General features: G+C 47.6%; 1 protein-coding gene across 2 annotated transcripts in view; it reads left to right on the forward strand.

The window, feature by feature from the left end:
• The window catches only part of TLN2 (talin 2), a 392,818-nt gene that overhangs the window by 304,505 nt on the left and 61,738 nt on the right, over positions 1-26,575 (forward strand). For both annotated transcript variants that reach the window (XM_081132101.1, XM_081132102.1), the window contains exons 33-42: positions 38-131; positions 2,018-2,107; positions 4,008-4,130; positions 5,471-5,614; positions 7,246-7,407; positions 13,592-13,732; positions 14,196-14,377; positions 15,451-15,583; positions 17,830-17,931; positions 22,514-22,684. In XM_081132101.1, coding sequence (XP_080988227.1) covers positions 38-131; positions 2,018-2,107; positions 4,008-4,130; positions 5,471-5,614; positions 7,246-7,407; positions 13,592-13,732; positions 14,196-14,377; positions 15,451-15,583; positions 17,830-17,931; positions 22,514-22,684 — 1,342 coding nt within the window. The remainder of the gene's footprint in view (positions 1-37; positions 132-2,017; positions 2,108-4,007; positions 4,131-5,470; positions 5,615-7,245; positions 7,408-13,591; positions 13,733-14,195; positions 14,378-15,450; positions 15,584-17,829; positions 17,932-22,513; positions 22,685-26,575) is intronic.

Here is a 26,575-nt window from a genome sequence, read left to right on the forward strand (position 1 = left end):
TAAAACAAGAGCACCCACGTTTTCTGTTCTGGTGCAGAGCTGTGACAGAGAGCATCAATCAACTCATCACTCTGTGCACCCAGCAAGCGCCCGGCCAGAAGGAGTGTGACAACGCCTTGCGGGAGCTCGAGGTGGGTCCCTAGACAGGCTACTGAGCTTCCAAGAGTATGTCTGTCTGTCCTTTGCCTATGGACTCTTCTGTCCTTGTCTTTTATCTTCCTGGGAGACTATCAGGGCCAAAGTTCCATCCAAGTGGGAAGGAATGACAGAAAGATTAGATTTGGTGGGATTATCATCACTGCTTCCCCCTTCTCCACTAGGATGAGAGTTACTTTGTTAAAGGGTTCTTTATTTCAAATAGGAAGAGGCCTGTGGGATCGGGTGTAGGCTGAAGATGAGCAGTCTCTACCTGAAAAGTTTGGGAGAGGTTATTCTGAGGCATTTGGGAGAAGCTGGGGTAGATGCACTTTCTGAGTAAACATGATTTCCCCATGGATTTTACTTTGAGACATTAGGGGGCACATAAGGGGAAACCCAAAAGTGGCACTCCTTGCCATACGATCAAGGCTCCCTTGGGGCCCCTATTGGCCCAGAACACAATATAGGTGCTTTTCCATTCATATTCATACTTATGGTTTATTTATAATTTAAAATTCATTTATGCCCATAGAATGTAAGTGGGTAAACATAAAATCAATGTGCCTACTTGTATGTAGAGCAGTCTTAACCAATTCAAGATTATATTGAAACAGCCAGATGGATGTCTCAGTGGTTGTGGGTTGGTTGTACCCAATGTACCTTGAGTTTTCTGGATGATTAACATGGGTCTGGCATGGCGGGAACCCCTACCATGCCAGTAGGGGGGTTTGAGTGAGATTCAGTCTGATGATGGCAATAGACCGTTGTGTACAGCTAGAAGTGAGAAGTGGCTCGTTAATACAGGACTGAAACATCCTGAAAACAGTGGAGAGTGTTTCCTGCATCAGGTGAATTACTGCCCTGATCTGGTCTGTTCACATCTGCAAATAGCAATATGTAGGCTGCTGATCTAAATGAGCTCTTTTAGCCTAAGGTGCAAATACTCTGTCCATGGTTGCTGAAATTATGACTATTTCAGAATTACTGTTACTAAAACAATTTTGATTATGCAGGGAGTAGAGGGAGATTCTTCAATGAAATGGACTCCTTTGTGCTCCTTCTTTCCCTCAGATCTTTAGCTGAGCAACTCAGCAGTTTCCACCATTACTTCCGTCCAACCTTTTGCAACTCAAATGACCCTGTCTTTCTGTTGGCTGTGCCCCAAAAGCTGCTGAGTCCTCGTGCACATTATGGGGAGGAGGTTGAATGGCTGTATCCCCAGACTTCCCACCCCTGAAGGTCATTACAACACAAAAGCTAGTGATCACTTTCAATGAAGCGGAAACAAAGACAGAAGAGGCAGGTCCTTGATGGCAACCGAAGCAAGAGTGAACATTGTCTGTAGTGTTTAAATGTAAATAAAAATAAATAAACCATCCCAGTGAACAGTTTGGGGGGGGCCACCTTATTTCATGCCTACCATTTAAAGCTTCCAGAATTGAAAACTACAGGCCCTATTAATCATGAGGAAATGAATTAATATGTCTTAAAATTTAAACTCCTTGGAATTATCCAGCAAAGAAGTTGTGCTAATTTACCATGAATATGTTGCCTTGCATTAACTTTCAGGTTTCTTTAAGGAAAAAAAACTCCCTTTGTAGATACCGTGCTTCTCCTTCAAAACTGAAAACAAGAGATCCTACTCTCCGTCAAAAATAACCTGAGACAACCCCTGCCCCCACAATTCAGTGGTGTGTGTTTAGCAGGAAATCTGATATCATGGATACTTTGATCTAAATACCTTTCAGTAATCTGGGTCAATGAGTGATCATGACCAGATCCTGTACACAGAGGGAAGTTGATTGTTGGCATGTTACGTTGATATTTTTCTTGTCCTGTAACACTTGCTTGCTTTTTAAGTTGTGTTCTCCTTCTGTAGACGGTCAAGGGGATGTTGGACAATCCTAATGAACCTGTTAGTGACCTCTCTTACTTTGACTGCATTGAGAGCGTGATGGAAAACTCCAAGGTAAGTCTGCCTGTGCTCTTACCATTCCTCCTCGGCGCGGGGAAAAGTCCAGATGTGCTTTCTGTGCGTCCGCCTGTGGCTACTCTGTGTTGCTGCTCGGATCATGAAGCCTTGTTGTGGAGCCCTGGGCTCAAGCGCTTCTCAAAATGTGACCGTGCACCAGAATCACCTTGGGTCTTTCTTGTTAAAAACAGGTTGTAGGGCCCCACCCCTGAGTTTCTGATTCAGTAGATCTGAGGTGGGACTGAGGTTGTGCATTTTTGACAAGTTTCCAGGTCCTGCCCACGTGGTCCAGGAGCCACACTTTGAGAGCCACTGCTTACACCATATCACAGATGGGTCTTACTGTGAATGGAACCATGTATTTTTTCCACCTAGACTGACCTCTTGGGGAAAGCCCTTCAGTGACCTTGGCTTATATGAGTCCCTCTTCTGTGTTCTCCTTGCCATCCCTCTGTGGCATGCATTCTCAAAGACAGTGAAAAATGGGCGGGGCGGGGGTTGAGTGTGGGTAGAAAAATCTAAGATAATAAAATCATTTGTGTCACTCCCAATCTTAACCTCATTCAACAAAATCTTATTTTTTAATATTTAATTTGATGTGGGTGGACGTTATAGGGGAAATGTTATAAAAATACATTAGTGTAGTAATAATAATTTTTAAAAAGTTGAGAAACGCTGATCCATGATAATAATATCAATGTTTTTGAGAATGTCAAAATCAGGTTAAAATGAAATTTGAGTGAGATGAATGAATATTGAGCAGTTGCTGTCTGGCTTTGTACGTGGAACACGAGCGTGTGCTTGTTTACAGCATTTTACATTAACCTCGGGGAGATGTCTGTATTGGTGATGTCAGGAGAGCCTGCATTGCACTGGGCGAGGAAAGATGCATATGTTTCACATACTTAGAGCCAAAGAGGGATACAGAGTTAGGGGGAGGAAATACTGCATATAAAAATACCTCCTAACTTCTTTCCTTTGCAAGTCCTTAAGTAAACTGGATTATTTTGTATATGTAAGCAGTTTTAAGGAGTTTCTTTTCCCTTCACCCAGCAAAGACGGCTTATTGACAAATGAAGAGCTCTGTGTTGCGTTCTAGACTTAGCAATCCCATTGCTTCTCCAAAGGGTTGTATTGAACAGCCTTTGTTCTACCATCTGTTATCCTGGAAAGTAGAACCAGCCCTCCTGGGGCCTTGTGCGGCCCCTAGAAGACAGAACACCAGAGAGGAGGCAGGCGCCCTGCCTCTGCCCATGACCTTCTCTGTGACCTTGAGCATGGGGCTTGATGTCTCTGGGTTGGATTCTGAATACCAAAATCCCTTTTAGCTGCTATTTTAAAGACCTCTGAAGAAAATATACCAATGATTTTCAAAATATGGGCAAATACTTACAGTATTTAGGAAACCCTCTTATTATTAGTGTTTAGATTAACTATCTATATATACTTCATAAAGAAATTTAAATTTTACTATAACTAGGTAAATGAATGCTACCAGGAGGAGTGCATTTTCTGCTTTCTGGATATGACTTCATCTACAGCTCAGTGGATGTGACTGATTTTTATGTTCCGGGACCTGAGAGTTCTCAGCTCAGACCATTCACCCATGGGATACCCTGTACAGATTTTACTGTATTGACCTGAGTATATTTACTGTTTCTCCTTGAGATATAGATAACTTTTGGGTGAAAAGTTTATACTTTTATCATTCATTTCTCTTTATGGAACAGAAACAATATAATTCTCTTGAATCTCTTCTTAATGCAAATAAAGGGAAATAATGGCCAATGTTGTAAATTAAGTGTCCTTGAAGGTTAAAGTTAGACATGTAGTTCCCGTTACCCCGTGCCTTGAAGGAATGCTGGTCAGAGAATATCGCTGGTTGTTTCTTTTGCAGGTTCTGGGCGAGTCGATGGCAGGGATTTCGCAGAACGCCAAGACCGGGGACCTTCCTGCCTTTGGGGAGTGTGTGGGTGTTGCGTCCAAGGCTCTCTGCGGGCTGACAGAAGCAGCGGCTCAGGTAAGGGACTGGTTGGTCCCCTCACCCTGCAGTGTACCCTGTGTCCTGTGCCTGACTGTGGGAGCACCAGGTCCCTGCGGGAGGCAGGGAGGAGCTCCAGCTCTCATTCAGCTAGTACCGCAGAAACCGTGGAAAGGGTGGTGGCTCCTGTACTGGCGGGACCCTTAGACAAAACGTCAGGCAGTTGCCCCCCTCCTCCGCCACCCCGCCTCCGGGGCGCAGAGCGGCCTGCGGAGGACAGCAGGGTACACGGCACACTGCAGACCCAGCGTGGGGTTCAGAGCCTAGCTTGCATTTTTTTCTTTTCTTTTTTTAAGATTAGTGTTACAGATGAGATACTTAGGGGGGGAAAACAGGCATTACATAATTCAGATTCTCTCTGAGGTTTTAGAATTGCAAAAATCTTAGTCATGAGCCTTTTCACATCAGAGGGAGAAGAAATCAGATGCCGTCATGCAGAGACGCGCTCGGGCACGTTTCTTGCCCTCCAACTGGCCTGTGCATTTCCAGTCATCCCCGGGCTCACATGACTGAAGCTTCAAAATGTCAGCATTTACCTTAAAGGATTTATCATTTGACAAGCGCCTTGAGCCTAGAAGATTTCACTAAACCAAAGAAAAACATCCCTAGTTTGGGGATGAAAGTATCTACCTTTATCCTGCCCCTCAAATCTCAGGGGAAATGACATAAGGTAAAATTCCTGCTCACAGGTTTATTTTCTCCCCGTTATTAGTCTAACACATCCAGAGGCTTTAAAGAAAAGACCTTCTCTTGTAGCCTCTTGTCCTCTTAGAGACCAAGTCTTACCTTTTTTCCCCCCTGAGCCATGCTACTCTTTCTTACTTGCTATTGGAAATACTGGCCTGAAAAATAAGGGTGCGTTAGGCCAGGAGATGAGAAACCCTCATGAAGGGCTTGCTCCAGGGTTGGCTGACCCAGCAGCTCCCTACGATCAGTCTGCACCCACTTTTTTCTGCCTCTGCCATCTGCCAACCAGAGGGTCAGCTCCATGCTGAGGCGGGGTGCCCTCCCTCATGGTCACAAGGTGCCTGCCGGTCAGGGCTGCATCTCTCCTTGTTCACGCCCCACAGAAGGGCTTCTTCAGGCTTTCTTAAGAGCAGGGAGACTTTGTTCCCAGAAGCCTGCAGCGAACTCCTGCTGGCCTGAGCTGATGTTTACCTGTCCATTCCTAAAGCCACATTGACAAGGTTACCCTGACCAGCTTGCACTAAGGAGCTCCTAAGCATGGCTGCTGAGGGGACATTGTGGGAGCCTTCGTTCCCCATGGGCCCACCTGGGAGCACAGAGCCTGAGTTGTGGTTTTCCTTCTTCCTTTCCAGGCTGCATACCTTGTTGGCATCTCTGATCCAAACAGCCAGGCAGGCCACCAGGGCCTCGTGGATCCCATCCAGTTCGCCAGGGCCAACCAGGCTATCCAGATGGCATGCCAGAACCTGGTGGACCCTGGCAGCAGCCCATCACAGGTAACCACGGGGCGAGGATGTGAGGCCTGTGAGGCCTTAAGCTCTCGTAGGTGGGTCGTGGGAGCGTGGGAGAAATTAGCAAAGAATACTGCTCTTACAGAGCTTGCAAGGCCAGCTAAATGTAGATAGTGACTTGGAGGCTTATTACAAAGTGTGGTGAAAGTGGAAACGTGTAGGTGCTTTGAAGTGGGACGTGGAAGGCTATAGGAGTAAAGTCATCACCATGAGATCCGTCAGGAGTCTCATGTTTCCATTCAGTTCAGGGACACACGTTGAGGCCTTGTTCTGTGCTCAACACTATGGGTCAGTGTGAGTCTGACCCGGTCCCTGACGCCCTTGGCTCTTAGTCTGTTGGATAAAGTTTGGAAAATGCAGTGATTGGGCTATGATGACAGTGCCAAGGATGCACAGAGGAAGGTGTGGTGAATTTCCTGAGGGGCTGCCGGGGGTCACATCACAGAGATAGTGGCGCTGAGCCAGGTCGCAGAGTTGGGTCATAATCCACAGGGTATAAAGGAGCCACAGTCATTTTTAGGACTAGACAGTGCGTGACATTTCATGACACTTCTACTACTTGAGTGGCATGGATTCCCACACACTTATTAGAGCAGTATATGCTGAAAGGCACAGGAACTGGCCTCTGGGGTATCAGAGGCAGCCTGTGAGTGGCCTTTTGTCCTGAACCCGGGGACCAGCATTTTTGAGGCAGGAGAAGGACCCAAGTGAAGGAGGCAATACCAGGAAGATCTGGACCAAGAGCTGGCCTCAGAGCTGGCTTGTGAGGCATCAGTGCACCTGAGATTCCTAACCTGTCCAGTTACAGCCAAAGGGGTGTTACCAGCCTCAGCAAAGTAGATATGTGGATTTAGGACAGCAGGTTGGTTTTGTGGTGGGGTAGGGGGGTAGAGCCAGGAAGATTCCTGAGCCAGACCACTTAATAAGGTGCCTACATGAGGCAGGAGCTATTGCACCTTGATGTTTATTTTACTTACCGAGACCTGGACTCTCCGATGTGGTAGCTACTAGCTGCACTTGAAATGTAGCTCGTCTAGATTTTGATGGGATGTGGGTCTCAAATACACACTGGACTTTGAAGACTTGATGTGATAAGAAAAGATTGTAAAATCTCATTAATAATATCAAATTGATTACATGGTGAAATGAAAATATTTTTGATATTTCAAATTTAATAAAATATATTATTTAAATTAATTTCTTTTGTTTCTCTACTTATTTTAACATGGCTGCTCGAAAACCACATATGGGGCTCACACGATATTTCTTTTGGGCAGTGCTGGCCTATACCCTGGACCAAATACTTCCCCCTGGGGGTTCTACAGGCCAGCCGACTGCTCTCCTTTAAGACTGCCGGAGCCCGCCCACTCCCACCCCTGCATCAGCTCCTACTTTCCTTATCTTTATGTGCTCTCTCTTGCTGAATAATTCTTGCCCTCTCCTTTCTTGGGGTGACTTTAGGGATGGTAGAAGTAGACACATGTGTTGTAATTACATAGGCCCTGGATGTGTGAGTTGAAGAGGAATCCAGGGCTTGGGACCAGGGTGGACTCCTCTGAACTGGATCCTCTGCACTGAGGCATGGGCTGCCCCCAACCCAGCTCCATGCTTTATAGGTTCTGTCAGCCGCCACGATTGTCGCCAAGCACACCTCGGCCTTGTGCAATGCCTGCCGCATCGCTTCATCCAAGACAGCCAACCCAGTGGCCAAGAGGCACTTCGTCCAGTCAGCCAAGGAAGTCGCTAACAGCACCGCCAACCTGGTGAAGACCATCAAGGTAGGTGGCTGGGCTGAGGCCTTAGTAATCCCTATAATACCTGTTGCAAAGAGAAAAGGTATAGGATTTAAGCGCTGCTCTCCTGAGACCTATCTAGTGATATCTAATGGAGTTTAACTTCTAATTTGGTCACATGATTTAAGTCACTGAGTCCCTTACTAGTAGAGATATTCATCACGGAGAGCCAACAGCCTTGGTCTCTACTAACCTTCCAGATAGTGGGAGGTCTCCCCAAATTCTGTACATGAGAAGCTTAGGGGCAGAAATACAGAAGGGGTTGGCTATGGGGCATCTCTTGGCACTATGTTTGGGTAGCAAACACCCTGTGTTTACTTAAACTGTGTGCTCCTGTGGGTTGATTTTTGAGGGGCTTGTAGAGGGTCCTGCCCTTATTAGTAGATCTGGATCAAGAGAGAAGGTGGGAGGAGAAGGGAATGGGAAATTGTGGGAAAATCACTTTAATTTAAAAAAAAATTAACCTGTCCTATGATATGCATTCTGTTTATAGTTGACTAAATGTTTAAAGTGGAGCATCAAGTTTTTGAAACTTCCATGTTTATAAGAAGTTCCTGTTTGTGTGAAAGGCCATGGACGGGTTGTGGGAGGCAGGGGCATGGTGAGGAGGGGATTGCAGGAGCTGGAATGTAGCATTTGTAGGTTGGTGATAAGACCACAAACCCAGTCTTCCCTAAGCGGGGACCAACCAGGCAGGAGGCAGCTGACCCTATGGGAAAACAGCCATGGCCTGGACAGTAGACCACAGGCAGAGAGCCCAGTGCCCCTCCAACCCGCTAAAGGAGATTGTTGTGGGAGGCCAGCCACCAGTTCTGTGTAAACCGGGAAATGCAGGCGGGAAAGGCGTTGGAGGGTTAACACTTTATTTACGGATGTTTGCTTTCATGGAGGTGCGACAGTCTGCTTTGTTGCTGAGCAAGACCTGGAGTAATAGGTCTTTTCCCCCACTCACTCCAGAGGATAGGCCACTAGACCCCTCACTTTCCTTTCACTGCACGAAGCCAGTTTAATCACGTAGAGACACTGGTCAACAGGCCGAGCCACGCAGAAGCAAAGGAGAGAACACAGCCCAGCAGCAGCTGGCAGCTTGTGGGCCAACGCCCGGGACAGGTGCCCTAGTCAGCAATTTCTTAGCTGTTTAAATGGAGTCTTAAAAAAAAGCAAAAAAAAAAAAAAACCCAAAACAAAAACCCTGCCTATTTGAAGACAATAATGTAGGTTGAAAATGAAAAAATTAAAGCTAATGGCCCTAGAATCCTGGTGGTGGCTCACCTTAATTACCATCATAGTTCATGGTATTAGAAATTAATAAAGCTTACATTTTTAAAAATGTATCTTTATTATTGAAAGTATTACAGATATCCCCCTTCCCCCCCACTGACCCCTCCACCTTGCTTGCACCCCTGCCCCCCACCCCCACCAGGGCTGCACCGCACTTTGGTCTGTATCCATGGCTTATGCATCTATGTATATAAGTTCCTTGGTTAATCTCTTCCTGCCGCCTTCCCGCTTCCCTCTGAGATTCGTCAGTCTGTTCCATGTTTCCATGTCTCTAGATCTATTTTTTCTTCAGTTTCTTTTGTTCATTAGATTCCACATACAAGTGAGATCATGTGATACTTGTCTTTCTCTGACTGGCTTATTTTGCTTAGCATAAAGCTTCCATTTCTAACTGTTCAGCTTATCCAGAGCCTGTTCCAAGTGTTCCGTGTATATTACTCATTCTGTCCACACAACCACTCTGTGCTTGTCAGCCCCATTTCACAGACCGGACACTGGCAAAAGGAGGTTAAGCAACTTCCCCGAGGTGACCCGGCCAGTAAGCAAACCCAGACGCCCCCTGCTCTTTCCACTCTTACCTCTGCTCTCACCCCAGGAACGATATTCAAGTCCTTTGTGGAGAAACTAATCTGTGGCACCACCCTGGGAAGAAATACCTTGATGTGTCTACAGTGCGTGTGTGCGAGTTTGGGGCAGGAGGAGGTGGAAAGACAATAAGAGAATTGAAAGTAGTGACATCATTGTTGGTTGCTTGTATTATTTTTTCAGTTAAACTTTGCCATTTTCCGATTATTAAATACAGACTATATTTAGATGGATCAAGGGAGTAAAACGAAAGAAACAATTCTTTAGAAATTCCTGGAAACCTTTCTTCTCTGCCTCCTCCTCGGCTTTAAATCCTACCTGTCGTCATTAAGATCTCATCTTCTTTTCAGATCCTCCTGGCAATGTCAAGCCCTCTCTGCTGTTCCCTGCAGCAAATGAGCTCATGTGATGACCTGAAAGATAGGCCCGTGCAGAACATCAGACAGGGGATGCAGGGTGGTTGTCCTGTGGGAAAGATGAAGCCTCACCTCCCCAGAGCACCCCGGGAATCAGTAGCAATGCACGAAGGACAGAAATGAACCTTTGCCCTTCAAATTGCCGAACTGTGCTTGTCTTTCAGTTCCCATAAGATTTGTTTCTAACTTACTAATAGGAAGATGGTAAAGGCCGTTTCACTGTGGCACACCATACCGTGTACCGAATAGAGTTCCTGTTTAAGGAATGATTAAGAAGCCTGTCAAATAGAAAAACAGATGAATATTTAATTCCCTAAATGCTTCAGACAGCTGCCCTCATAGCTGCCATTTGCTCTAAGTTTTACGCTTCTTAGTGTGTTTTTTTCTTTTAACCAGGAGGGTGTGCCCAAGCTGCCACTAAATCCCAGCTGCCACTCCTTCACTGTAACGAAGAAAGGCCGGGAAGCTGGGGGAGGAGCATTGGGAGCAGGGAGCACACAGATGACCTGGCAGTGGGTCATCAGCACCCGTGCAGAATGTGTGCCTCCAGGAACCTTAACCCTCCACCCATGGCATTCTTTAAAATGCCGGAGCCTGGCTTAGCAAGTGTAAATATCCTCCCCCTGCTTCCTGCCAGGGCAGGTCAGAAGCACACAGACCCCTAACCACGCTGCCGTCTTTCTACTGGTCCCCACGTATAATGCCGCCTGCTTTTCTCTCTCCAGTCGGCTCATTACCTAGTCTCGAATCAGATGTGTGGAATGGGATGTTATTTTAAATGTGTAGTCGCTCGGGTTTGGGTGCCAAGGAGAAATTGTGCAACAAGAGCTTTTGCTTCCCTGAGAAGTTGGAGGGTCACTTTGCCTCTCGCAGTGGAGTTGAAGCTCAGGGTTTTGCGATTTAGTGTTTTCAGGTACCACAGACACCAGCCAGATCCAGTTGTCGTTAATCAGTTTGACTTGGCTGTAAGTATGGGGTTTTTGGTCATCCTTCTGTTTGGTTTGGTAAAGTAGGTGTCTTCAGAAAAAGAAAAGAAGAGGAAAACCCCTCTTGGGCTTCTCTTACCCTTTATTCTCGCTGCCTTTGTCTAAGGTCAGTGGGAGAGAAGGGAGCCAGGGGTCTGGGGTTCTGGTTGGAGGCATGACTTTGGCATAGCATGTCCCTTTCTAGGCGCTGGTTTTATCATCTGGAACATTGGAGATTTGAGATTAGCGATCTTTAAGATTTCTTCTAACTCCCAAAGTCATGAACCTGTGAATCTGATACACATGCAGGCATGTGTCCCCAGCTCCCTGTGAGATTCTGCCAAGTGAGGACATTCCGAGGAGCTGGCCCAGGGGCCAAGAGGGCCCTTTCCCTGTGGGGCCCAGGTGTTTGGCTAAGTGAAGTCGCCCTTTCATTGTCAGGGCTGAGACACTGACATTCTGTGACATGGGATGTCTACATGAAAACTGCCATGCCTGCTTGAAGTTTCTCCAGTGGGCAGATCAGAGTATTTCGTTCCCTTAGGTGACTCACCCGTCCTCAGGGTGAAAGCACCTTTCACAAGTGAAATGGTATCTGTGTAAACCATCCTTTCTGATGCTAAGCGCTTCCTTTGGAGGAAGCAGCTTTTCCTTTCTGAAAATGGAAAAAAGCAGGTGATGTAGCTGGTGTTCTAGTCCACGTTATTCAACGTCTCGTCCTGCGAAGAGTAATGCGCTACATTATATGTGACATTAGGGTCCATGCTCAAAACATTTCTTCCTTCGTCTTATTGGTGCAATTTATGAAACTGCACCAATAAGAAAGCTGTTTCTTTGGATTTCCCTCAGATAATCATCTTTTCATTTTGAGTAAGTTCAACTAAGGGTTGGTGACTGGATCAGATACCTGCCTTCCAAATAGGCTGAGGGTGTGTGGAAGGTTGTAAAGTGGGTGGGAAGAGTGTGGAGAGGTAAGAAGCAGGAGTGAGCAGCACTAAGGGAGGCTTGGCAGTGTTCAGCTAGAAGCCAGGTCAATCCGCCCCGGGGGTCGGGGGTGGCCACTGGTGGTGCTGGACCCAAGTTTGATGCCAGAGTCCACTACTGCCATCTGCCTGCTTCACTGGTTTGCTGGGGCCACTCCCGCCAGGCTCCTGCTATGTGGCACCCACCCTGCTGCCCACTGTATCCCCAAATTGTTCTGAAGCCTTGATGGGGCCTGACCTCAAGGAGTCAGTGTTAATAGTGCAACATAGAGGCCAGGTTCACTTCTACGTCACTAGTGCCCAACACAGTAGAGGTACAGGCGCCAAATTGGTGTTTACTGAGCGCGTGAGTGGCAGTTAGAACTGACAGCACGTCTGTGAGCAAGAAGTAGCAGACACGTAGGGTTTCCGTTGGGAGCCGAAGAATGGCAGAGTCAGAGAGGTTAAGGTGGAGGTCAGTGCCTGTCTGGTGGGGAAGGGCGTGAACTGAGGCAAACCATGAACAGTATCAGCAAAGATGGTGAATGAGCCAGGTTCACAGGAATTCCTCTAAAACTGTTAGCTTGGTGGATGTGTAATTATTGTCCCAAGCTGCCAAGGCTTGATTGGAATGTTGTTGTTGCTCAAAACTAGCTGTTAAACTGATCGTGCCTGCCTACTCTTGCCTTCATGAAAAGTAGAAATGCTCCCATCCCAGTTCCGGTTGTTTCATAATGCTGGTGCCTCTGGTTTTTTGTTCACTAATTGTCTAAATTGATGTTTATATATTGCTCATAACAGTTAAATTAAAAGTTTAATTGGTCATTTAATGAGAAAATTTATGTTCTTCTACAAACATAACTGCTTTCTCAAATGTAGCCCTTTGTTGGGAGGCAAGGGTGCTGTTGCTGGTCATAGGCTCTTGGTTCCAGCAGCCTTGTTCTTAAGCAGGTGGAGTTGGGCTGCAGGACCTCGAATCCAAGTGAGGTTGCCCCACCTTTTGTGAGGCAGCCTGGCATGGATCACAGGCCGCAAATCTGGATTCTCACCCACCTGGGCCATTGATCAGCAATGTAACTGATATTCAATGCCATTGTGTTACCTGCTGCTAATTTAAAACAGAAAAAGCTACTGAAGTATAAGATACATAGACAAAAAACACAAATCATGTGTAGAGCTGAGTGAGTTTTCTCGTGCAGAACACACCTAGGTAACTGCAGCCAGATCAAGACACAGAACATGGCCAGCCCCCAGAAGTCCCCTTGGTGCTCCTTCAGTCATTCCTGGTCTGACACCCTAAATCAGCTCTACCTTTTATTGTACTTTGCATAAGTGGAGTCTTTTTGTGTCTGGTCTCTTTGACTAGATATTATGTTTGTGAGATTTGTCCATATTGTTGGGGGTAGTTGTAGTCTGTTTCTTCCCATTGGATTCCGTTTTGCGCATTTCAGAAGGGTGGATATGTGAGCCCTATGTCCGTCAGCCAGTCAGGGACATTGAGGTAAAAGTTAGAAAAAGTAGAAAGTGCTACCCAGTGTAAAGTATTCTGTGGTTGAGAGGGAATAGACTTACTGAAGTGAGAATGGAGGGGAAGGACCTCAGGGTCATAGTGTCGAAAGGGAGGAAGAAAGTGGTTGAGCTGCAAGGTTTGGCTCGTGGCTCATAGGGAGTGACAAGCGGCATCATTTGGATTCGTCTCTGCCTTGCGTGAGTGGGAGATTGATGGTCTGTGAGGTCAGCTGTCCTGTGAGCCACACAGTCAGCTTTATTTATTGTAATTGCTAACTGAGCCCCTCTGCTTGATGGCAGAGATCTCTCTAATTGGCTCTTATTTATTATTTATGAATTCACCAAACATTTGTATTCCCACTAAACCACCTTCTTTCCCTGGGCGGTGGTCGATGCCCAGGAATGACTATGCTTCTTGGTGGGGTAAAGCCTCCGTGTTGTTTCCCACCAGGCCCTGGATGGGGATTTCTCTGAAGACAACCGCAACAAGTGTCGCATTGCCACCGCCCCCTTGATTGAAGCCGTGGAGAACCTGACAGCGTTCGCGTCCAACCCTGAGTTTGTCAGTGTTCCCGCCCAGATAAGCTCCGAGGTAGGGAGTCTTTGCAGCAGAGGTAATGCTGGCATCTTCGACTGGTTTTGTGTGGCACTAAGTGAGCACTAAAAGTTAAGAACTCCAAAGGTTCTCTCTGTCAATACATAGGGCAGTGTTATTGTTGTCGATGATGATACATGCACAGAGCTAATGAAACTCAATGTCTGTACATCTCTTAAGAGGTAACCTCTTGGCTTTATATGTTGAGAACAATCTCTATTGCATAGGTTTGGGGCTGATTCTTTGTATGTATCACACTTGGAAATTATATTTAAGGAATGAGCATAGACCGGAGTTCTCGCCATCAAGGCCCTGTGTGAGCCAGCCTCCCTAGGTCCCTACCCTCTCTGTCTCCTTCCAGAGGGCAAAGATAGTGACTTAGTAAAGAACAGGACCTTCCAGGGCCCAAGTGATTCACTCTCGGCACCCTGTTCTTGACCCTTCTGCTGTTCGCTTCCAGGGCTCCCAGGCACAGGAACCGATCCTGGTCTCGGCCAAGACCATGCTGGAGAGCTCATCCTACCTCATCCGCACGGCCCGCTCACTGGCCATCAACCCCAAAGACCCACCCACCTGGTCTGTGCTGGCCGGACATTCCCACACTGTGTCCGACTCCATCAAGAGTCTCATCACATCTATCAGGTTGGTTTTGCCTCCAGAAATTGTTAGGGACCCACATCCTAACAGGGCAGGGGGAAAACAGCCTATTAGGACTTGTAATTATAGCAATGTGGTTAATCATTACCATCGTCTTTTTCTTTCTCTCTTTGGGATCAGTGGTAGCACTGGTCACAATAATAATAGCTAATTGATGTCAGATACTGTTCCAAGCATTTTACCTATATTATCTCATTTGATTATCAACAACCTTGTGAGGTAGATACTGCCATTGTGTCCATTTCCTGATGAGAGGATTGAGGCAGAAAGGATTTAGGTAACAGTCCCAAGGTCATCCCCAGGCCTGGTGGCTCTAACCATTGTACTGCATTGTCTGCACCTAGGAGCTCGGGCAGAGAGCACCACTGTTTGTTTAGCAGGATTTGGGGTTACACTGTTTTGCTAATAAGACAGGAAGAATATCCTAGGCCCCATAGTAACTCTGGGCATTTCTGACCTCCTTGGTGATAGTAGGAGCCTGAAAAAATATCCCCTAAGTAGAATAACATTTCTAAAGTTGACCAAAGTTAATATCCCACATCATGGGATGCATCCCTTGACTTAGTTATATTTTGTTTTTCAATTACTTTTGAAACTCAGGACCACAGTTAGCTTTCTCAATGCCTCACAAAGAAAAGTCCACTAAATATGTTCATTTCAACCATAGCCCAGGACTTTGTGTGCAGTATAGAGAGCGTAATAGGGTTGCACTGGAAATAGCACTGACTTTTTTTTCTCTTTAAGTGAGGATTCAGTGCTACAGGCAGTGAAAGGATAATCCAGATCCAATTGTTTTCTTTGCAGTTGCCTGGCATGCCCCTGAGATGGACGGCAGCACCATAGCCTTCTCACCAGAAATAAGTAGCGTTAGCACCAGTGTTACGTTAAGAAACGCATGGGTCATGCAGGAAGGCATCGCCAAGCCAGTGTCAGGGACTGGCTCCTTAAATTAAGCAATCGAGGAGGGCAGAGAGTGGAGAGGGGCTCACCCATGCAGGAGTGGCTTGTGGGACTTGTACCCCAAGGAGCCTGTGTTTAACCCCCTCTGTCCTTTCCAGGGACAAGGCCCCTGGACAGAGGGAGTGTGACTACTCCATCGACGGCATCAACCGGTGCATCCGAGACATCGAGCAGGCCTCCCTGGCAGCTGTCAGCCAGAGCTTGGCCACAAGGGATGACATCTCTGTGGAGGTACACTGGGGCTCGGGGGTCGGCTCGGAGGCCTCTGCAAGCGATGATGAATCGAAGGGTCAGGCTTTGGGGGACGGGAGAATGGGACCAGTGTGGTTTTGACAGTTGAGTTTCATCAATGAACCACCTTCCCCCGTGGAACCAACTTGGGAAGTTTTTGGATGGGGTAGGGCAAATGCCGAGTAGAGGATGGTGGCCTGGTGAAGGAACACATACACCGCTGGGGGTTCGAATGTGGCTGAAGGTTGAAGAAAAATTAATGTCAGATAAGAATACACCAGTGAAGTGGAGTTACTGTATTCAGGTTAACACATCAGCAGAGCAGACCTGAGCAGTTCACTGAGAGCATTTCCCTGTTGTCACAGCTCATCGCTGCACTTTAAACCCTGTACATTTGGTTCACTCAGAGATAATGGAGTCTTCCCTGTTACTCAGTATCTAGCATGTGAGGACCGTCTGCATTCCGTTACTGTTTCAGAGCCACGTTGCCTTTTCTTGCCAGTTTTTCCAGAGTTGAGAATTAGATTTTCCCAACTTTGATCCTTTGAGATCGCCTTGTTACCTGTGCAGAGGCCTATGAGTAATTCTTCTTTCTCCTTGCTGGATGTGCCTGACGCTCAGAAGGTGCTTGATAAATATGGGTGGTCTCTTTACTGCTGTTTCTCTTACTGCCGCTGAATTCGTCGACAACGAGCTTTGGCCCCTGTGTCCAAGGAGCGGGCCCAGGGTTGGTTTTGCTCATTTTTATCCGTAGAGCCGTTTCAGCCCAGCTTCACACGGCCACCCCCACCCCCAAGAGAAGATAAAGGACTGAGCATTCTCATTCTGCGCCGAATGTTAGGATTATTACCACTCTCATTCAAGTAGAGCATGCCCACAGGAAGGCCTGCATATCGTAAGAGTGCGGCCTCACGAATCAGCACCAACTCAGCACACCCCTAACCAGCGTCCTGATCAAAAAACAGAGGTGACCCAGCCCTCATGCCCCATCCGTCCTTCTGCCTTCCCTCCCCGTGCATATCCTCGGTCTTCCTCCCTGGGAAGCCCATCCTCCCCTTTAACTGCATGTGCTCCCTACCTGTACCGTATTTTCTCTAACATGCCATCTGCAGTAAGACAACATTGCTGGAATATTCCTGCACTCTTGACCATAGTCACACTGTGAGAACATAAGTAATTACCTAAATAAGACCGTTGGAAACTTGGAGGTTTCTCTCTACCTTCCTCCATCTCTTTTTTTCTCCCCACCCCCCCCAGGATTTTTTTTTCAAGTTTGCACGTGGGGCTGCTCCTCTCATTGACTACCCTCTGCCCAGAGCTCCCAGCCCGCGTGCAGCATTGTTCAGTGGGAAAGTCCTGAATCTCATTTCTAATGAGCAGGACATGGTCATTTAGTCAGGAGTTGCACCCATTCCAGGCTGGTGTGTGCAAACCTAAAATGCCAGTGTTATAATGTATTAAATCTCTACTTTATCAAGCAAAGCTCCTATGAAGATTCCTGCAGAACGACCTGATCTTTCTCATTACAGCTAACAATCTCCACCTTTGAATTCACCGACCCCCTTACACTCCAGCATCACCTAGATAGCTTGCCCTGTTTCTTTATAGCACGAGTTCAGTTGTTTGGGATGGAGAAATTAAACTGTCTCTCAAAGCTGAGAAGAACTGCCTGAGGATGCCATTTTCAGTAACAGTGTCCATATCGCCAGATACAGTGAACTGAGCGCCTGAGCTGTGAGCTCAGTGGGCATCTTCCTGGCATTTGCACAGGGCGTTTGAGAAATAGTCCTGCTTCTAGCCAGGTGATCTCATTTTTTACATCACCCTCCTCTCCACTTCCTTGAGGACACAACAACCTGGGTGTTCCCTCAGACCCCACCATTAGCTCTCTCCATTTGGACAGTTGTCTTCTCTTCTTGGAAAGCCATGGCTCATCCACATTTCCAGTAATTATGCTGAGTAACCCAATATAAAGATACCAGTAGCATCAGCTGTCACTGTGGCTGGCAGGAGTGAGAAGCCAGTAGGAACAGTGCTCTGCAGACCTGCCTAAGTCACTCACAGCTACAGCTGGGGGGTCTAGCCCCGGGGAGCCGAGGGTGCCTGGAAAGGGCAGGTAGAACTGCAGCTTGATGGCATGTGCAGGCGTTTCAGTGTCCATTCCTGGTAGCTTCCCTTGTCTGTCACACGGGCCTTTCAGAATCGGTACCTGTGCGAGTGAACTAGACAGCTCTCTCTCCTATCAGGCCCTGCAGGAGCAGCTAACTTCAGTGGTCCAGGAAATCGGGCACCTAATTGACCCCATCGCCACAGCGGCTCGGGGAGAAGCAGCTCAGCTGGGACATAAGGTAATGTACACCCAGGGGAACCTGCTGAGAATGCTCATCAGAGAAGGGGGGGCTTATGATTTTATTACTGTCCCCAAAATCCTGGTGCCAGCTACTGTGCCTGGGTCCATGCTGGCGTAAACAACGGCAAATAGCACTCAACCTCCCTCTAGCATCTTCTCCAAAAATGATCCCTTCAGGATCTGTTTTCACCTGGTGTTGAGTTAAAAACTGCGGGGAAATTTTTCTGGTTGTGGTCAGACTTTCCAATCCACAAGGCATTTATAGCCGCCTGTTGCTCTTTTTAAAAGAATTTATATGTTTTTATTGATTTCAGAGAGAGGAAGGGAGAGGGAGGGAGAGAAACATCAATGATGAGAGAGTCATTGATCGGCTGCCTCTTGCATGCACCCTACTGAGAATCGGCAACCCAGGCATGTGCCTTGACCGGGAATTGAACCGTGACCTCCTGGTTCCTAGGTCGACACTCAGCCTCTGAGCCACGCTGGCTGGGCTGTCATCTGTTGTTCTTGATCTTCACTGAGATAAACCAGAAGCTGAGGTTGACATTCTTAGTCCAGTGTCTGCCACCTTTTGTCCCTGGCTGGCCAGGCTCATTCTCATGTGTGTTAGGGGTACATTGTTCCTCCATGGCCTCTAATATAGTGTCTATTTTCACACACGAGAAAGCGAGCTTGGACATTTCACTCTGGAAAGCTAAAGGCTCCCTTTGCAGCCACCTCAGAGTGGCCCTTCCACGCGCGTTATTATAAGTGCTGAATAATGTTTGGCCTGTTTGGAGTTCATTTTGCAAATCTTTCAAGGATAGTTGGCTTGTAGAGCAGCCTCTGCCTCAGCAGACAGAGGGCAGAAATTGGATTTTTAACAACATTCGGGTCTTCCTAGCATTTATCAGTGCTGCCGTCAGTATTGATGTGCACATCAAGAAATCCAGGAGCCAGAACCGTCTCCACGGGTATCGATTTTAGGAAATCGATATTCTTTCTTTTTAAAATTACAGAACAGCTTAAGGGCGTGCTGAGCTTGCTGCCGGTGTTGTAGGGAGAGGGTTTTGAGATTTAAAATGGTCAGTGTCTCTGCCTTTTCAAGTGTGGCAAGTTTTATTTCTCAGCTGAGTTCCTTTGTATAGCAAGAGAGGGGCTCATCCACCTGTGTGCAGAGGTTTGCGAGGGGGCGGCTGGCCCGGAGGCTGGAGCCACTGCCCGCATGCTCGCTGCGGGGAACAGTGTCGCAGAGGCTGGAGCCCCCCCTGCGTGCTGTGCTGCCAGGAAACTGGCAGAGGAGCCTGACTTTGTTTCAGCACTTACTTTTCATTCCAGCAGGAATTTCCTAAGAAAGTATTTTTAGACTTCTAGGACAACATCCTTGTCTCTGCAGATACGTTGTTAGTAAGGAAGATTAATTCCCTTGTCAGAGGGTGGCATCAAAAGAATCACATATTTGCATCACTTGAGTTATAAATTTACCCTTGGCCCTTTGGCTAAACCAGTCGGACTTTCTAAAAGGGAGTCTGGACAAAGGCAGCCCAGGGGCACTCGATCCAGAAGAGCTGTGGACCGAGAGTTGATATCCACATGGTTCCAGTGCTTCATTACAGAGCTCAGGTCGGGTCCCAGGTCAGCGTCAGCATCACCGTCACCTGGGAATGCTAAGTGCAAATTCTCAGACCCCCACCTGTATTAGTTTCCCGTGGCTGATGTAACAAGTTACTGCAAACTTCGTGGCTTAAAACAACAGAAATTTAATCTCTCACAGTTCTGGAGGCCAGAAGTCCAAAATCAAGGTGTTGGTAGGGCCAGACTCTGTCTGGAGGCTCTAGGGGAGAAACTGATCTTTGCCCCTTCCAGCTCCTGGTGGCCCTGGCCATTCCCTGGCATTCCTTGACCAGATCATGCCAATCTCTGCCTCTGTGGTCACACGGTCCCCTGCTCTTCTGTTTATCTTTCCTTATTTTGTCTCTTATAAGGATATTTTGTTACCAGATTTAGGGCCCAATCAAGTCACTAAGGGGGATTTCATCTTAAGATCCTTACATATATCTGCAAAGACCCTTTTTCCCAGTAAGATCACACTTACAGATTCCAGGGATTTGGGCATGGACATATATGCTCTGGGGGGCACAATTTAACCATGTCTGCCACCTTAGGCCTAGGAATCAACATTATGTACTAAATACTCAAAATTCTGTTATTTTGACTTCTGTGCTAGTCCAGGTGAGGATGTTTCCTGTCATTTTTCAAGCACAGAAGGCTTTAGCTCTCTAAATCCAGGGAAAAGCACATCCCTTCAGGAACCTTTGCCCACAGCATGTGAAGAATGATGCGGCATTTCCTGAGTGCCCACTGTGCGGCAGGCACTATGCGAGGTGCTTTTATGCACCTTGATTTAATCTTCCTGACAATCTATTACGCTCAGTGCTGTTATCAATCCCATTTTTACAGAGGAGGGAGCTGCAGTTTTGCAATAGGAGGTAGTTTGCCTACGATTTCTTAGTGAGGACTTGGAGGGAGGATCAGATGCAGTGGCTCTGAAACTAGAGCTTACTGTCCCTCGCCCAGCACACTACCTCCCTGAGGGAGTCGGCGCCCACTTAATTGGGGTTCATTATGCGTAGCACGCAGCATTGATGAAACGTGCTTTAAAAATAATAAAACTAACCTAGAAAACACATAAAATTCTAATTCATGAAACAGTTTGACTCCTTTAGCGCATACAGGACACATCCCAAGCCCTGAGATCTGCTGACCCTTCAGTGCACTGTTCCCTTGGCTGGAGACTCAGTGCCCTTCTGGGGAAGAGAGTGAAATCCAGTGCAGATGTGTAGGGCTGCCACCGGGGGGGGAGGGGGGTGCAGGCTGGGCCCTACACAGAGGCGTTGGGCCCACACAGGGAGTGGGGCTCACATCCTGCCAGGTCGTGTGCCTTGGCATCAGTCATGTCTACCCCGAGAAGGAGCCCCTTTAGAATTTGTACAAAGTGCCAGAAGGGCCAGCAGCAGGCCTGCTCCAGTGCTTGGAAACCTTTCTGTAAGATAACTGGAATCAGAGATTTAAAAAAAGTAAAATTATGTTCATTGCTGGCTGACAGTTTTGTCTCACTGTTAGCTTTAATGGGCTTTAATATTTTGGACCCCCACCTTGCCAACCCCCCCTCCCCCCCAAACTCTCCACCCCCTGCTTCGTTTCTAACCCGGTGACTGCCGCTGCTCATGTGAAGTAGGCTTCTGGCCTCTGTCCCCATCTCACTCCCTCTTCCTCCAGGTGGCGGGGAGAAGCATTGAGGGAATAGCTGTCTCATGGTTAGAGCTTAAGTACACCTGATGGGAATAATTTAGTAATTAGCGATCATTGCAAAAATGAAGAGTTGAATGGAAAAGTGTAATCAGTATCATTGTGTTTTATCTGAGTGGGAATAGATTATGGTACCTGAAGCAAATACAGCAGTGGGTTAAAATGTAATACTGTATTCTGGATGCTGGGTTGATGAGTATTGCTGTATTTTGCTGGGACTTTATTTTAAATACTTTACAAAGTAACAAACAAATACCAGACAATAAGCTTCCAAAATCCAATATTACAACTGAGCGGAACTGGAATAAAAGTGACAAGTAGCCAACGTACAGCAGTGACTGGGAACTGGCTGTGGAGCGGGACGCCTGGTTCCTGACCCCGCTGCCCTCTTGCCTGCCTGAGGATGGGCAGGCTAAGTCAGTGTCCAAGCTTCCATTTCTTTCTTTGTTCCTCCCTCACACAGTTGTTGTGAAGATTACATGAGAAAATGCATGGGAAGCATTTAGCAGAAAGGCTGGCACGTGGGGTGCACCCAGTAGATGTAGCGTGTGGCCCCCGGTGCCCAACTAGGGAGTTTCGGAGAGCACGTGGGGACCGTCTCCCCTGCCCTCCTGGAGACAGGCCTCTGCTGGAACAGTGGTTAGCTGTCATGATAGGCTTTTTTGTTCTTCTGGGTTCAGCTAAAAGAAACAGAACATCTAGGCTGAAGTGAAATCACTTTTGCTTTTATTCCAAATCCATGGTTTGGTCAAAATGGTCAGGGCAGAGGGCGGTTGGATGGGCATCTAAACACTTCTCAGTGCCTCTCCTCTCGGTCTTCTTTTCTCACGCCCTGCTCCCCTGCCCCTCTCCTCTCCCCTTTCCTTCTTAGTCTTTGGTTCTTTCCAAAGCTTTTCTGTTTGTAAAATTAAAATTAAGATTTGTAAAGTTCTAACTCTGGATCTCAGAAAGGACTTCTCAGCACTTCTGCCATGAGAGCCTAGACAAAGAGAAAAAGAGCTTCCCAGAGGAAGTCAAAACCCAAGCAAGAGTTCCTTAATCAGTGAGTACTTTCCAAATTAAAGTCCAGCAATGAATAAATGAATAAGATCTAAGGATCTGAAGTATAACATGCTGACTGTAATTCATGACTGGACAGTATACTAGAAAAAATAAGCAAAAATAAACTTCAGCAGATCCGACTCTCCCTGTGAGTCATCCCATCCCTGCCCCAGTTCCCTCCCCACCAGTGGGGCCCCAAAGGGAGACACATGTATTTACATGGCGCATCTGTGGGTTTTTTGTCTTGAAAGGTGACGCAGCTGGCAAGCTACTTTGAGCCCTTGATCTTAGCCGCAGTTGGTGTCGCCTCCAAGATTCTGGACCATCAGCAGCAGATGACGGTGCTGGACCAGACCAAGACTCTCGCAGAGTCTGCCCTGCAGATGTTGTACGCAGCCAAAGAAGGTGGAGGGAACCCCAAGGTACAGTTCAGGATGCCAAGGACTCACTCAGGACTACGGAGAAGCCCTTGCATTCCTCTGTATTGTGTCCCTCCCAGAAAACACCTCCAGTTCTTAGTTAGTGGCATTTGATTTCCCACTCAGAGGTGGGAAGTAATCTTCTGTTGGCCTTCCTAGGGATCTTTAAGAGGAAAAACAAGAAATATACATATTTAATGCATATGTATAAGTTGTGTAGGCAGGCGACCCTGGGAAAGAAAGACATGCGGTTCTCACAGGAATCAGAGCTGTGATAGTGCTAGCACCTGCTCAGTGTTGACACCCAGCTTCTGCAGAGCAAGGCTGTTGTTTTCCAGTGAATGTTGTTTCCATTCCTGGTCCTCAAGTTCAAAGTGAACCGTGGTACAAGGTCACCAATGGCACATGTAGCTGTTTCCTCGGGGGCAGTAGTATGATATGAAAATCTCTCTTACCAGTTTGGAAGTGGAACCTTTCTCCAGCCTAAGTGCTACCCAGCTACTGTAAGTGGCCAGAGCTGACCACAGCAGGCCATTTTCTCTCAGGGGTGATGTGTCAGAGTGATTGTTTCACTTGTGAAACCATTAGGTGCCTTAAGTTTCCTCAGGGTTCTGATACCACGAATGACAGAGACCCTCCCATCTCTCAGGAAATGCTAAGGGCTTGGAGGCTCCCTCCGAGGAACGTAGAACAAAGACCAGCCAAGTATTTTACCGCTCAGCACCAGGGCCACGGCTCATCTGATGGCAAGCTACCATCAGATAGCTTGGAAGACAATTCAGGCTGGGCCCTGGGGAGCCCTAAGGAGTAAATTTGGCAACTGTGAACTGGCAACAAGTTCATGGGCAGCGTGGAGCCCACAGTGGCAGACAGGCCTGAGAGAGCCCGGGCCAGGGTGATGCTAAGAAACAGAGGACGGCACTGAGTGAGGGTGACCCAGCCAGCCTGTAGGAGTGGTGGCAGGTCCTGAGACCCCTTGCCTTTACCGTGTGGCACCTGGGTGGCTTTGCCTTGTTTAAAGCCCCCTGTTTGGGGGAACAGGTCAAAACCTCCCTCTTGGAGATGGCATATTCCCTACATTAAGGTGTATTTTTTTCATTAGCCCTAAGAAGTTTCATCTGATCTAGCCATATGCTCATTTCCTTTTGACGAGTGACATATAAGTTCAGCAGATGGCCAGCTGGTCAGTGGCAGTTGTCATCTACCAGGTCTCTAAGCTCTAGCAGGGGTGGGGAACCTTTTTTCTGTCGAGGGCCATTTGGACATTTATAATATCATTCACCAGCCATATAAAATTATCAACTTAAAAATCAGCCTGCTATATTTCGTCAAACATTTAACTCACCCCTAATGTGATGGCTGGAACTGCTTCTCTCTGGTGAGGCCTCGGCAGGGCCAGGCCAAATGATTTCACGGGCCATGTATGGTCCACTTGCCCGGATGTTCCTCACCCCTGCCTAATGCATGGGCTGTCATTTCCTGGTTGTGACTGTCAGAGCTGTCCCTGGCAGGGGTGCCATCCAATCCCCACCTTCCAGTGGGCTGCAAGGGTTGAAGGAGACGAGCCCAGCAGCAGTCAGCACAGTGCCTGGCACCAAGGAGGCCCTGCTCAATGCTAGTGCTGTCTTTGCCGTTGCTGCTGTGACGTGGTTTGACATTCATTGTTGTTCCTGGCTCCCCCTCTATAAAATGCTAAAGTGCCTGACCCAAGATATAAGAACATAGGTTTTAAAACTGGTATGAAAGTCGCATTGGGCCTCCGGGTTGGCTCTTGGGTTATATAAAGGACACGAGAGCCCTTGGCATCTTGCTAGCATCTGCGTGAACGTCGTCAGGTGTTCTTGGTCTGCTCAGAAGAACTAGAGCATGTCATCACGGCCTGAGTGAACCCGGTTGGTGGCTCAGGATTGGGGAGGGAGGGCCAGTCCTATCCTGACTTCTCCCAAGCCACGTCTCTGCCCTCAGCTTTCCACCTGTGCCTGCTTCACAGCATAAAAACAGATGGTTTCATTTCTAAGTGAGCCTTTCCAGAGAACTTTGTACCAGGTTATCCTTGTAAAAATTTCTCTGAAAATAAAATTGTTTCATAGGTTACGTGGCCCCACCTGTTGACTCCATTAGGCCCTTTACCTCCTGTGAGCACGTGCTTCCTAAGAGAAGCAAAGTAAATTGTCTGCAAGAAGCGCACGGTCTGGTTGGAGAGACCCACTGGAGGGGGTGGGAGATAACAGAAGGTGGCAGGAGCTGTGTGCCAGGCCCTCTGCCTTCGGAGCTTCACCTCATCTTCATAGTCCAACTTCCTTCTCACCTCTGGGCCTTTGCCAGGCTGTGTTCTCTGCCTGGAAGGCTCCCCTTCTCTCACCTCATCAATTGTTAGTGTCTGGACTCTTCCTCCAGGGTTCACTGTCAACCTGTACACCTCCTCTGAAAAGGTTTCTCTGGCCCCAAGGCTGGGTTAGGAGCCCTTCCTAGGTACTGTTTCAGTTATTGCTACAAACAAGCCATCCTAAAAGTGAAGGGCTTAAGACACCATTTTAAGTACTGTCTCTGGTGGGCCTGCAGATTCACAGAGCTTAGCAACATAGTTCTCACTCAGAGCCCTTCCCGTCAATGCAGCCTGACAGTGGCCGGGGCTCCAGTGACCTGAGGCTGTCAGTCCCGGGTCTGGTGCCTGGATTTGGATGGAAGAAAGAAGGTGAAGAGAACCAGTCACTGGAGACAGAGGGTGAGAGTGGACCTGTGGGAAGGCCACTCAGGCAGCAGCTAGGACTCCATGCCAGGGGGAAGGGGAAATACGCCCAGAGAGAGGTGGCCTCCCCACCCCCATGGAGGGCCCGAGAAATAGAAAAGGGGATAGCAGTCTGGTAAAGAGGGAAGGAATCTTTGTTCCTCAGGTTATTTTTCACTGTTACCTGCTAAAGCACTTTGAGGAGTGATGGTCAGTCATTAGTATTTACATCCTGACACAGCTGCCTCAAGGATACCAAGTGTGATCAACATGTTTCACATCTTGGCAGGTGGCATTTGGGAAGACTTCTCCTTGGTTCCCATGCTTTTCAGTACTTCAGACAGAGCTAGTTCCTGTGGCTCACATGCCCTCTTCTTGGAATTATCTTTTATTTAAATCACTCAAAAGAGTTGTTGTTTACCATTTCTCACTGGTTTCCTGACCTTCTCACCTATCAAAGTAAAGATGTGATTTCTTGGACCTTTTTGGAAGGGTCGCCTCCCCCTGAGTGGGCCAGGGCAACCATGGCCACTGCATGCAGTGCCTGGGGCAGTGCAGTTCTGACACTTACTGCCTGGCATTGGGTCAGATTTCCCGATTATGAGCACAGGCCCCAACTAGACTACTCTTACTAGAAATGATAAGGTGCCTGCACCATATGGTCTCATCAGAATTATACTGCATAGCAGTTAGAATTCCCATTTTGCTTAGGAAGCCAAGCTCAGGGCCACTTAGCTAGTTAACAGTGGAGGCAGAGCTAAAACCCAGGCTTTCCTGACCACAGGACCTTGGCTCTTGCCCCTGCATCTTGCTGCCATTTGAGGTATCTTTCAGAGAGCCCAGCACCCATCATTGTTTCATCCTCTCATTCATTCATCTCGCTCATACTATGTGCTTGACACACAGGTTAAATGCCTGAAGTTAAAGCATCTCCAAGGCACTATCCAGGGGACTCATGAACACTCAGGGCTTTCCCTGCAGAGTATCTGTTCCTAGAGAGCTTCCCTCATTCATTCCTCCTACTTCATGGCGATGCAATTTGTGGCATAGTCCCAAAACCTGCTCGGTCTCCTGCAGATTTATGTCTCCTGTATGTACCTACATTTCCATAAAGCAATCTTATTTATAGAAAGGAAATCATAGTGTGCTGGGAAGCTTTGAAGAGA

Source organism: Miniopterus schreibersii (genome assembly GCF_964146895.1).
Source record: "Miniopterus schreibersii genome assembly, chromosome: 1".
In the NCBI taxonomy this organism is placed as follows: Eukaryota; Metazoa; Chordata; class Mammalia; order Chiroptera; family Miniopteridae; genus Miniopterus; species Miniopterus schreibersii.